The sequence below is a fragment of the Micromesistius poutassou genome (assembly GCF_964030765.1).
Source record: "Micromesistius poutassou genome assembly, chromosome: 8".
In the NCBI taxonomy this organism is placed as follows: Eukaryota; Metazoa; Chordata; class Actinopteri; order Gadiformes; family Gadidae; genus Micromesistius; species Micromesistius poutassou.
In genome coordinates, this window is record NC_140278.1 from 380,175 (window position 1) to 393,818 (window position 13,644).

At 42.5% G+C, this 13,644-nt stretch overlaps 1 protein-coding gene across 2 annotated transcripts in view; it reads left to right on the plus strand.

The window, feature by feature from the left end:
* ankrd28b (ankyrin repeat domain 28b) overlaps positions 1 to 13,644 on the plus strand; it is a 42,644-nt gene that overhangs the window by 15,728 nt on the left and 13,272 nt on the right. For both annotated transcript variants that reach the window (XM_084472210.1, XM_084472211.1), the window contains exon 7: positions 8,272 to 8,414. In XM_084472210.1, coding sequence (XP_084328336.1) covers positions 8,272 to 8,414 — 143 coding nt within the window. The remainder of the gene's footprint in view (positions 1 to 8,271; positions 8,415 to 13,644) is intronic.

Sequence of the window (13,644 nt, forward strand, 5' to 3'; positions counted from 1 at the left end):
TTACAATACATGAGTTCACAGCTGCACGCGGATATAGAAAATGTTTTCCTGCTGTGGGCTCCCAGACCGTAGTCGAGAGCACAGGGGAGACGTCGATGTTCTCTCGGGGGTAACACCTTTCCCTTTGACCAGCAGTGGGTCTGCTAATAGGTCGGAATGAAGCGGCCGCCGATTATTGAAAGGCTGTGTACTTTATTCTTAGTTTCACTAACTTTACACGTTGGCACAGAGACAACCAGACTCGTTCATTACTTCACTAAACTGACACATGCTACCGCTCGCTCTCCTCGCTCGTCCACACACACACACACACACACACACACACACACACACACACACACACACACACACACACACACACACACACACACACACACACACACACACACACTCTGCCATTCTCGTGCACATACATACGCTACTCTCGTAACACTTATTATTGACAGTTAGCAGTTAGCTGAATATTATAGGGTCCTGGCCTTCCACTCCCTGTTTTCTCAGTTAAACACAGAAATCAACTACATTTGTTTGTTAGATGTGAAATGAAGCAAAAAAAACACGCTCTCTTTCTCCAGTAATGCACCCGTTTGCGATGCCTTTCTTATTCGTCGTTTCTTCTATTTGTCTGTGACTCCAATGCTCCAATCTTTCATCGATTGATGAGAATGTTGTGGATGCAACGGAATATATGATGCATCGCTGCAGCAACATTTAAGATGATCGCGATGAGTTCTGCCCATTCTGCCTCCGTTGTCTGCGGTCAGACCAAAACACACCTGAGTGACAGGGGCCATCGTGGACCCTACGTCATATCCCGCCCCTTGCAAGCCCGCCCCCCCTAAACCCCCTGTTGATTCTACTGATGTCTGAGCAACAATGTCATGATCATATATATGTATATGTGTGTGTTATCGGTTATTCGTATCGGTATCGGCCTTTAGGAGCTGAAAGTTATCTTTATTTACTTTATCTTTACTTACTTACTTTATTACCTAAAAGTAATGGGCTTGTACACGATGTCTGGGTCACGAACATATGTGTTTGCTGTACGGTGTTTGCAGATGCATTGATTTAAAAGTACAACTTACCGCTCTATCAGCTGTTCTTTCCCAAATAATTTAACCAATCATTTACCCTAAAACTAGATTTTGTTTTGGAAGCCTGGAATATACTTTGCTCGAATGTATTATTGTTGTTATTATTTTAACGCATGGCATAGCCTACTATACTTCATTCATGTTCATTCATGCAGCCCTATGGAAAAAAAGTTTCCACAATCCACACACTATTTCTATGCAATTTCACACATATGAATAATCTTTGACATCATAATATTTAAATCAGGTTAATAGTTTGCATGTTTGTGTATAGCCTACGTGTGTGTAAGCGTAGACTATGTAGTTCCGACCTACCATGGCACGTCAAAATAGCAACAACAACTGCGCTATCCGCTATAGACCAGGTATTTTTCGGACAGTGGTGCAATTGCATTGGCGCATTTTTTAGATCACTAAAATAGCACCAAGTATCATTTGCGCCGGAACACGCCCCTGCTTTTCGCCGACACGCCTCTCCAGGTGCAAGTGTAGTGGTGCCTGGTTGCTGCGGGGGAAAATCAGCTTTGCGCCGGGTGCAAACTAGCAACGACACATGCGTCGGTGTAGAAAGTCAATTGCGCCGGGCGCAAGATAGGGCCCTTCTTCTGTTTGGCGCACATGGCTAATTTGCATACGTGCACAGGACTGTCGGAATGGGAGCATGTCGGACTGGCAACATGTAACCATAACAACGGCTAACGTGTAACGGTAACGGTGGTCCCGTTAAAATAATGTCAATGAATCAGCTCAAGCCTAACATTATCTACAATCGTTGTTCTGGAACCAAAGATAATACCGTTAGCATCTACAACTTATAGGCCTATTTAATAAGCTTAAATTGTTCTGTGCTGTGTCCTGATTGGCTGAAGAGAAATAGCCACATCGTTGTGTTCTAAAACTGGACCTGGCGATTTGACATGTTCAATCTTCGGCGACTCCTTGCAATGGCATCAGCCGCCTTGCGACGACCAGTTCACACTGCTGCAACTTTTCCCCTGCAACGTTCTAAAACAGTCTCGTTGCAAGTCGTTGCCTCGCGAATCTTTGGTCTGAACTGGGCTTAAGATGATTGTGATGAGTTTTGCCCGTTCTACCTCCGTGCCGTCTGCGGTCAAACCAAAAAAAACTACACCACCTGCAACCTTACAACCTACGTCGTATTCCGCCACTTGCAAGCCCACCCCCGTAAACCTCCCGTTGATTCTACTGATGTCGGAACGGCTTGGATGTCCGCATATCGGGCATCAAGTGTGAATAAGTGTGAATCACCCTCAGGGTCGAATGTCCTGATATACAAATGCGCCGAAAAAGCGGAGGACGTGTGAAAACGGCTAAAGTGATGGACAGGCAATATAGACTTTCCGAAAAAAGCCAGGAAGACCTGCCATGGTAGAGCAGAACCGAGCTGGGAGCAGTGTCAATTCGACATGGTCTCCGACACATACAAGCGTGTTAGCCTGGCATTGCCGGAAGAATGGCAAACTGCAATTATTAACTTTTCATGCCATTTATTTTCTATTTCTCTGAATATTCTAAATTGACTAACCATAGTATTTATTTCAACAGAAGTGGTCTTGGCTGCCTGCCGAGAAACTTACCTGAATGGAATTTATGTGGCTGACAATTTCCCATGCAGCAGTGTCATTGTCATTGTGACAATGGCTTCACTATCAGTAACATTAATATTAACATTAACTTTACCATGGGTTTTTGCAAGTTATATTTGGGTTCTAGGGAAACTGTAAGTAACTGTATGACATATTTCTTATACAAAAAATTGTTAGGCCTACTTTCTCTGACATAAAGGGAATTCTATCACTTACTCTGGACGCGCGTATCACAGGGCAAGTGCTAGACCATTCACCCAACTGCTGGTTTCATATTTCGGAATAATATAATTTCGATATATACAATATATTTTTATACAAATACATAGATTTGTATAAAAATGTTTTGAGAAAATATCCATGATAACAATAGATGGTAATTCATTTAATTATTTTATTTGCATCATTTAATCTTAGACCCTTAGTGAAAATATATGCTGTCTGATATATGTACGTTTCATATATGTACATTTATGACAAAATCCTGAGGACTAGGTTGGCAGAACCTTCTGATGGTACACTTGTTGCCGACAGATGGATTTCTCTGAAACACCGCTCAAGTTAGCCTGACAGTTAGCCTGCTACCGAGTACCGACCAGGTTAGTTTGGTGGGATAAGTTGCCATGGTTACTTAGCAGATATTCCCTTAAGTCACGTTAATGGAACGCAACTCTAGCTGAAAGAAGCGAGGCTAAGCGAAATAAGCCCAGCTTTGCGCTTAGCTTGGTTGACCCCTCAGAGTCCTGCATAATCTTAGTTGTCATTTCTGACAGGCGGTCATAGTAAACTTAAGCAATAGATCACGACAGGCTGTGGTATGTTCTCATTATACCACAGTTAAAGGGCGTTGTCCATCCCGACGCGCAGTGGAGGGACGGCGACCCCCTTAACTGTGGTATAATGAGCATATTTCACTGACTGAAGTGATCTATTGCTTTTATAAAACGGTTACGTAAGTATGGCGAAATGAAAGTCAGACATCCTCAATTTTGAAAAAGCGAAAGTCTGAAAAGTCTGAAAGTCCTTCAGAGAGAAGGCTAGGCTAGAGACGGTAGCTTGGTTCACCGGCAATTTAGCCTTCTATCGAGTTCACTCACCGTGTGCCTATTGCTTTACAACATTTCCACCCTCTCCAGCAATCAACATGTTTTTAGGCTTCAGTGAACTATGCTATTGCTTTTATATATAAATAAACAGTTTGAGTTAGGCGCGGAGTGATACTGAACTCTGTAAACTGAACAGGCGTCCTAGCTGTGTGTATACGCTCAATATACAACAGTTGGGAACCAATCAGATCTCTTGATTTAAGCCACCCGTTTTATAATCCATTGTAATTGTCAGCCATGCCATCTTTCCTGCTCTTTTGTTCAGTTGATCACTCCTATTCTTCTCGGTGACCCCCGCATTCCCTCCCCATCCCACAACACAGTAGCTCCACACACTACATATCACTGACATAGCAAACATTTTCATTACATCAGAATTAACATTAAAAGACTGCAACTTCCTCATACAGTACAGGCATGGACTCAATTTGACCAGCAGTGATGAAATATGGTCAGTCCATGTCATCATTAAAATCAACACCCAGGTATTTGTATATGTTTGCTCTTCCTACAGTCGCCCCTTTTATTTCCACTTGCTCTGTTTCTCTTGTTCCTTCTAAAGTCAATCACTAGTTATTTTGTTTTCTTGACATTAAGCTCCAGAAAATGACTGTCACAATACTCAACAAAGTATTTTATCTCTTTTCTGTAGTGGCTATCGTCATCCTGTTAAATTAAGGCCAAAGTATACTACTCCATGTCCGTAATCTGACTCCGTAACTACAGAGACCCCTCGCGCATTCGCAGTTCTCCGTCGGGATGTCGGATACACAATGCAATTCGCCGCCCGATCGATCTTCTATGCTGACTACTAGCCACGTAAATAGTGTTGAAAATAAACTTCCAAAGCTTTTCAAATCTTATTTGGTGTTTTATTAGTCATTAATGTGCAAAGTAAACAATGTACAAAGTAAATAAGGTGTAAAGTCAAACCGGGAAAAGTGATTCCAGAAATGATTTTGTTAGAGGACCAATCACAGCCCTTGCCGTCTCCGTCCGTCTCCGTTGCCTCGACGGAGAGTTAAAAAATATTGGATGTGCACGTAGAGCTACGGAGAGGGCTCTCCGTATCTACGCATAGCACATTACGGAGTAGTAGAAATCCACCTTTAGACCTATCAGAACGGTGTCGCCTACAAATTTCAGTACTTGGCAACTAGAGTGCTGTGGACGGTAATCTGCTGGCGGAGGAGTCCGCATATGACTGAGAGGTCGGAACAATGGAGCGTCTGAGAAATTATATGGACCTGAAGTGAACTGACAGCTGTCTACTGAAAACATCGCTTTCTCCTCCATGTCGCGTTTCATAATATCAGAGAATATCCCCGTCAGTTCAGCCGCGGCGCAATGAAGGAATAAAGATCGTAGATACTACTTTACTACCTCGTTGATGAGCAACATTTAGAAAAACATGTACTTTTAATTCAGCATTGGGTGGAATCGAAGCGTAGTATGTACTGAATGCATGTTGATGATTATACACTTATTATAGGGGGTAACTACATTGGCACGACACCGGCTTCCTCCATCTTCTGCACCAGCTTTTTAAATAAATCGCTGACCCGAAGTGAGTTGACAACTGTCTGCTGAAAACATTTCTCCCACCGGAGCAGCCACTCCACCGCCCGTCCGTATACGGCATTCCCCCAATTCATTCTCCCCCATGGCCGAGATAAACCACACTACGAGTCTTGACTTGTTGTGGATGTACCCGAGAGTCGGAGAACCCGACGCGGTCTTAGATTCATAATATCAGAGAATATCCCCGTCAGTTCGGCCGTGGCACAATGAATGAATAAAGATCATAAAGACGTTGGAAGAAATAAACATTTATTTTAACAGATGTGCCCGAAGCTACAAAAATGATACAAATCAAATAATTAAAAAATCAACGCAAAAAAAAAATCAACGCAACATCCCCAGCCGGTAGGGGGGGGGGGGGGGGGGGCGATGACGTCATCGTTTGCGTTTCAGGCGTCCACATAAATCCAAACACGAAACCGCATAGGTCCGTTTTTATCTGATCCACCCTCGGAGGTGGTATCAGAAAAGTGCGTTTTCTGCCCAAACGCACAAAACGTATGTGGTTTCACCAAAAAATCGGCTCTGTGTGGACGGGGCTTGAGTGGTCGCCAGTCAGGCCCCGTCTATGGAAGCATATATGTAGTAAAATTCAAATGGAAATGCAATTTGCAATTTGCAATTCAATAAGTCATTACATTGTGCAATTTGCAATTCAATAAGTCATTACATTGTGCAATTGACAATTCATTATGCAATTTAATAATGTCATTTGTAAATACGTTATTCAAAGTGTATTTTAATATGCAAAGTGACAATGAAATCCTCAATAAAATTTGCAAAAGTTATAACAATAAAAATAGAATAACATTTTGTCCAATTTTTTGAGTTCCTTTATTCAAATTGAAAAGCTATAGCGTCTCCGTGATTGCAATGCACTTCGCCACGCTCCGTGTGTTGCAAAATTCAAATGACATTTCAATCCGCAAAACACTTTGCAAATCGTTTTGCAAAACGTTTTGCAAAACGTATCAGCCAATCGCGTCTGGGGGGGAACTACGTCACTTGCTCGTCAGACCAGCTGATCATCCATGCACATTGCAATTTGTTTATTTATTTATCCCGCAGCAGCTGCCAGACCGTCTTTTCCGCCATTTTCAGTTATAATTACGTAAACTCAGTCAAACCATAGACCTATTATAAGAGTCAAATCTGGCACAATGCTAGGCATAGAAAATAAATTGCAACGTGCGTGGATGATCAGCTGGTAAAACGCGCCCAACTCTGAATAATACCAGAGTGGTATCCACTCGAAAATATAAGCCTCAGAGAAATTGAAATAAAATACCTACCCACCCTAGTGGCCTAGGCTCAGAGAAACTAACAAAAACCTATCAATACTTGCAAATTTCGACACCCTTCTCTGTACTTGTAAAAAAGCTGAATCGGATGTGTCCTTTTAAGCCTTTATTATTTTCTACCATAGTAGCCCCACCCTTTGGGCATCCTTTCAGACCGTTTGGACAACGGAGGAGTACTGACAAATAGATACGGCTAATCACCGTCGCACCTCATACTGTAATGCTCCGCTCGGTGGAAACATGTCCTTAGTGTAGAGTATGAACCAGCTCCCTAGTGTCCTTAGTGTATACTATGAACCAGCTCCCTAGTGTCCTTAGTGTATAGTATGAACCAGCTCCCTAGTGTCCTTAGTGTAGAGTATGAACCAGCTCCCTAGTGTCCTTAGTGTATAGTATGAACCAGCTCCCTAGTGTCCTTAGTGTATACTATGAACCAGCTCCCTAGTGTCCTTAGTGTATAGTATGAACCAGCTCCCTAGTGTCCTTAGTGTAGAGTATGAACCAGCTCCCTAGTGTCCTTAGTGTATACTATGAACCAGCTCCCTAGTGTCCTTAGTGTAGAGTATGAACCAGCTCCCTAGTGTCCTTAGTGTATAGTATGAACCAGCTCCCTAGTGTCCTTAGTGTAGAGTATGAACCAGCTCCCTAGTGTCCTTAGTGTAGAGTATGAACCAGCTCCCTAGTGTCCTTAGTGTAGAGTATGAACCAGCTCCCTAGTGTCCTTAGTGTAGAGTATGAACCAGCTCCCTAGTGTCCTTAGTGTATAGTATGAACCAGCTCCCTAGTGTCCTTAGTGTATAGTATGAACCAGCTCCTTAGTGTAGAGTATGAACCAGCTCCCTAGTGTCCTTAGTGTATAGTATGAACCAGCTCCCTAGTGTCCTTAGTGTAGAGTATGAACCAGCTCCCTAGTGTCCTTAGTGTAGAGTATGAACCAGCTCCCTAGTGTCCTTAGTGTATACTATGAACCAGCTCCCTAGTGTCCTTAGTGTATAGTATGAACCAGCTCCCTAGTGTCCTTAGTGTATAGTATGAACCAGCTCCCTAGTGTCCTTAGTGTATACTATGAACCAGCTCCCTAGTGTCCTTAGTGTATAGTATGAACCAGCTCCCTAGTGTCCTTAGTGTAGAGTATGAACCAGCTCCCTAGTGTCCTTAGTGTATAGTATGAACCAGCTCCCTAGTGTCCTTAGTGTATAGTATGAACCAGCTCCCTAGTGTCCTTAGTGTAGAGTATGAACCAGCTCCCTAGTGTCCTTAGTGTATAGTTTGAACCAGCTCCCTAGTGTCCTTAGTGTATAGTATGAACCAGCTCCTTAGTGTAGAGTATGAACCAGCTCCCTAGTGTCCTTAGTGTATAGTATGAACCAGCTCCCTAGTGTCATTAGTGTTATTTGTTTGTTAGTTCTTTGTCGACCAAGACTCTTCTGATCAGTTAATAATCAACATTTACGGGTTAGCCATATAACATGTTTTAAATTGTTGAACAAATATATTTTACATTTGGATTTCAAAGTGCCTTGAAATTGTGATGACTGTAATGTGTGTAAGTACTCACTGTCAATCTTTGATCTTCTAGGTCACATTGAAGTGGTGAAGCTGCTGGCCTCCCATGGAGCAGAGGTGGCCTGCAAGGATAAGAAGTCATACACGCCACTGCATGCTGCCGCATCCAGCGGTATGATCAGCGTGGTCAAATATCTTCTCGACATGGGGGTGGATGTGAGTCTCTCGCAATTTTTTTTTTTTAAATTTTGGCTATAACACTAAGAAACCAATACGCCAATTATCGTAATTATGGTCAGCATTCAGGCAACATTTCAGCGTAGATTCACATAGAGAAAATCGAATTGAAGCGTTAAAGACAAGAAATGTTGTTAAATTTACTGTATGGCTTATTTCACTGCTCAAAGGCTCCTACAGCTCATGTCAAATGACATACCTGCAAACTAGTTGCTTTTTGGCAAACTGCCAGTTTGCAAAAAACATATCATCCACTTGAATCATGTCGATCCTAACTGTTCACACCAAACACGGCGGTGCGACACGTTTCAATACAGAGTCAACGTAGAGACGCGAATCGGGCGAAATTTGTCGCGGCACAAACCTGCGACAAGATTTGATTGACGGCGCGACATTTTCAGGAGATTTGATTATTCTTACAAAGTACATTTACATTTTGGGCATTTTCGCTTTTATCCAAAGCGACTTACAATAAGTACATTTGTCAGAAGGAGAAACAATACATCAACAAGTAAGCTTGTTATTCAGACTTGATTTTTGGAATGTGACAAACTAATGAAGTAGAAAGTAGAACGGAATGACCGAGGACATTGGGATATCACAAACATCGAAAGGTATAGGTCGAGGTAAAGGGCAGAAAAATGGAAAATGGGGTCCATGTAGGGTCAAAGTTATTAAATAAAAAAATAAAAAATATTTTTTTTATTTAAAAAAAATAATAATAATAAAGGTAAAATTAGGGACGTCCAGATTCCACTTTTTCACTTCCGATACCAAAGCTTTGGCTATCTGACGATTCCGATATCAGTCCGATACTTTGTTTTACTCTTTAACAAATAATATTTCATTAATACACAGGATCAGATGTTATAATCCCTTGTGCCAAAATCCAAGGAAATCACATATTCAGAAGCCCCTGCCCAAACCAACCGTATAAGCACGCTGGCTACTAAGCTACCAACCATTGGTGAAAAACACAAGACAAATGGCCCAACTAACAGCAATATGCAGCATTTCATAGGGGTTAAGTGGGCAACCTCTTTCACCAATGTTTCGTTAAGTTAGGCCCACGACACCTCCTGAGGGCTTAACAATGACACCAGCGTCCTGGAGTCACCCCCCTCTATGCTGCCACCACATTGCCACATTTAATGCATCTAAATACTCTCTTTACTGCATCGTACCCCTAGCCCTACCCCTAACCCCGACCAAACACGTTAGCACATTAGTCAGCTGGCTTACCTTAGCTTGCACCCCAGGAAGTATGTTTTCTCCTTACCCACAGCCATTCACATGCTCGTTCTGCTGCCAAGGACATGTTACTAACCACCTGCCTCAGACTAGTAGCAGACTACTAGCAGCTAGTAGCAGATCTAGCCACGAACCCCCGCTCACCGATTTCAATAGGCCTTAGTCGCATACTCCAGCCTCGCTGTGCTGCCTCTCCAGCCATCTCCGCATACTTCGCTTTCTCAAGCTTATTGGCTTCTTCAACTCTGTCTTCCCACGGAACTGTAAGTTCAATGAAATAAACAATCTTCACTAAGTCTGACCACAGTAGCATATCCAGTCTTAGCCTAGTGCTAACAATATGTGGAGGAACAACAATCTGCTGATTAAGATCCACCTTCATTTCCCAGGCTCCTCCATTACTTAGCTGCCTGGCTCTGTGCCTGCCTCTAAGTGGTCTAGCCTTTTCCCCCTGACGCACAAATTAAATTTGCCTACCCTCTTTACTAGCGGCTGGTGAATTAACTTCTCTCCGTTTATCATCAACAGCCTCTGCCAAATTGTTCAATACCTGGTTGTGACGCCACGTATACCGCCCCTGGGAGAGACTGACCTTGCATCCTGATAGGATATGGCGGAGGCTGCACACACAGGAAGTGTGCATGTCTCATCCTCACCAAACCATTGATTTAAGTTCTGGGGAGATGGGAGTACATCATATGTAGCACCTATCATGAATCTGATCCTGCTAGCCTCCATGCTCCATAGATCTCTCCATTTTATCTTCTTCTCCACTCCCCCACACCCACAATAATAAAATCTATGGAAGTACTTTGCACATGATGGCCAATTTGCCACCTAAAAACATCTCACTCAATTGGAGAAAGCATCGAAACCCCACATCTTCTACCACCGAAAAGGGTTGGTCGTCCAGGACAATGAACTGAACGAGAAAATGTATTTTCTGCAGAAAATGAGTGCTGTAATGCAAAATGAGGTGGAAAATATGTTTTAATAAAGCAACATAATTAAAAATGTAAAGAAATGTTAAATGGCTTAAATAAAGTGAAACTATTTGAACAGTTCAAAAGTCTAAATAGAGTAAACAATGTAAACATGCACACCATTAAAAAAAAAAAATAGTAAAATGGTTGGAAACAAATATAGTAAAGAGTTAAACAAATACCTAATGTGATCAAGTTTGAATACATTTGAGATCAGATATTGTGTGTGTGTGTGCAGGGCTTAAATTTCACCGCGGGATTGCGGGTATTGAGCATATTTTTTTCAAATCCCGCAACTCAACCCAGCATAATGCGGGACAATCCTGCACAGATTTCACTTTGTTGTCTAATAAATTTATAAGAACGCGACGGTGTAAATTCGGGTCTATTGACTTAAACTGACGAACGATCTTCAGATTTCGGTGGTGCATCTGTCCTTTGTACAATCTTTGATTTGGCGACAAACACACGCACGCACACGTGCGCGCGCAGGCACACATGCACACAGAACCCGCACTTGCTTCTTCTCGCTCTCTCCTTCTCAAAAGTTGTACATGATCCATGTGCTGTTCTTGGCAATTATTTCCATAGCTTCCACCTCTACAATTTCAGCACGGGATTGTGGGTATTGCACACGGTACACAGAATACTGATGTACCATGAAGATGTGACGAAGAGATAATCATCATATTTCCAATCAATTTATAATTTTATCGCCAGTGAATCAAGAAATAACGTAACAGTTTAAGCTTAGCATTGTGTCTCTAGGTTAAATATTGACATATTGACAAATATTAACATTTGCCCTGTCCGAAATAGTTAGCTTTTGTGATAGCCACGCTTTTGGATATCGCAAAAGCCGCCCTAGCCAAAGCTAGAGTGCGTGACGTCATCACGCTCTAGCCTCAACGGAAGACCAACTGAAAATATATGAAGCAAATTTTGCATTGGGCTGTTGCACTTTTTTCTTCTTTATGGTTGAACTACTGCCACACCGCCGACATGACTGTTCAACAGGTAGCTCTCATGCACATGCGAAAAATTGGAGTCTACTGTTATCACGTGACACGCTGTGCTCATCGGATCATATTTTTTCTCCCCTCCGATATCTGATCCAGCATACTGGGCCATTATCTGCCCGATACCGTGGATCAGATCAGTATCCCGGAACCCTCAGTAAAATGGTGTGTCGCTATCGCTACTTACATCCAATGTGGCGGTGTGCCAATAAGTATTTTTGGCTGTTGGGATTGTTAGAATTTCAGAACTTTTTTGATAACTTTTACTAACGTGGCTCCAGAGAATCCAACAAAGCAAAAGTGATGTAATATACGCAAGTTAGGGTTCTAAAATAGATAGTCCACATTGCGTGAATAGTAATTCATTAAATTCAATTGGCCTCAGGGATATTTGCAGGCTATGAGGAGACAGTAAATGTGACATTCAATGTATGAGTTCAAATTAATGTCTGTAGGATATGACTGCATTGAAGGTCCACTATTCATCTTATGACTGTAGCGCCCCCTATGGCCTAATTTGGACGATTTGTGGACTGATTCATCCTGACCCATATGCCTTTCCTTTCAAGTTTGATGATGATTGGCTAATGTTAACCCTGCCTTTTGGCTCCTTGAAGCAAATTTGACATATTTTGGGGTCTTGCGCCCATGTTTTTAGGTCAATCACCATCATCTCAATTGACCAAATAGTGCCTTGACCTTTCTGCTGAAATCTGACATTCAGGCTAGGAACTGTGGCCATTTTAGTTAATAGTGGTTGTAGCTCCCTCCAGTTAATCAATCATGGACACAAGGTGTTCTTGTTCACAGGCATTTATTAGATTAATCATTTCCTTTATGATACCACCAAACATGCCGTGAGAACTAAATAAAAACATAGAATTCACATGTGTTACAGAAACAGTCAGTTATGCTTTCACATAGATTCTTAAACATAAAAATAACTTTTCATACCTCATTGGCCGCGTTAACTCCAGGGAAGTAAAACAAAGTAAAGCGTTGACAAACAAAACTGGAGTTGGGGGCAGCCAAACCTATTTCGTATGAATCTAGGAACCTTGTAGTACACTGGGGTCAATAAATGTGTGTTATGCCTAAATGAGAGGTTTTGTTTTCCATTATTTTGTTATACATGTTATATCCTATGGAGGAGAAAGCCCCCAGACCCCCTACAGGTGTTGAAATAAAATGTACTGACAGTGGAAATCCATGCATAAGTTACCTTTTGAAAGAGAACCCCCTGGTGTTGTTGTGAACAGAGGTGTGTGTGTGTGTGTGTGTGTGTGGTGGTGTTGTGCACAGATGTGTGTGTGTTGTGTTGTTGTGAACAGTGGTGCCCCTGTGTGTGTGTGTGTGTGTGTGTGTGTGTGTGTAGTGTTGTTGTGAACAGTGCTGACCGTGTGTGTGTGTGTGTAGTGTTGTTGTGAACAGTGCTGACCGTGTGTGTGTGTGTGTAGTGTTGTTGTGAACAGTGCTGTGTGTGTGTGTGTGTGTGTGTGTGTGTGTGTAGTGTTGTTGTGAGCTGACCGTGTGTGTGTGTGTGTGTGTGTAGTGTTGTTGTGAACAGTGCTGTGTGTGTGTGTGTGTGTGTGTGTGTAGTGTTGTTGTGAACAGTGGTGCCCGTGCTGACTGTGTGTGTGTGTGTGTGTGTGTAGTGTTGTTGTGAGCTGACCGTGTGTGTGTGTGTGTGTGTGTAGTGTTGTTGTGAGCTGACCGTGTGTGTGTGTGTGTGTAGTGTTGTTGTGAGCTGACCGTGTGTGTGTGTGTGTGTGTGTGTGTAGTGTTGTTGTGAGCTGACCGTGTGTGTGTGTAGTGTTGTTGTGAGCTGACCGTGTGTGTGTGTGTGTGTGTGTGTAGTGTTGTTGTGAGCTGACCGTGTGTGTGTGTGTGTGTGTGTGTAGTGTTGTTGTGAGCTGACCGTGTGTGTGTGTGTGTGTGTAGTGTTGTTGTGAGCTG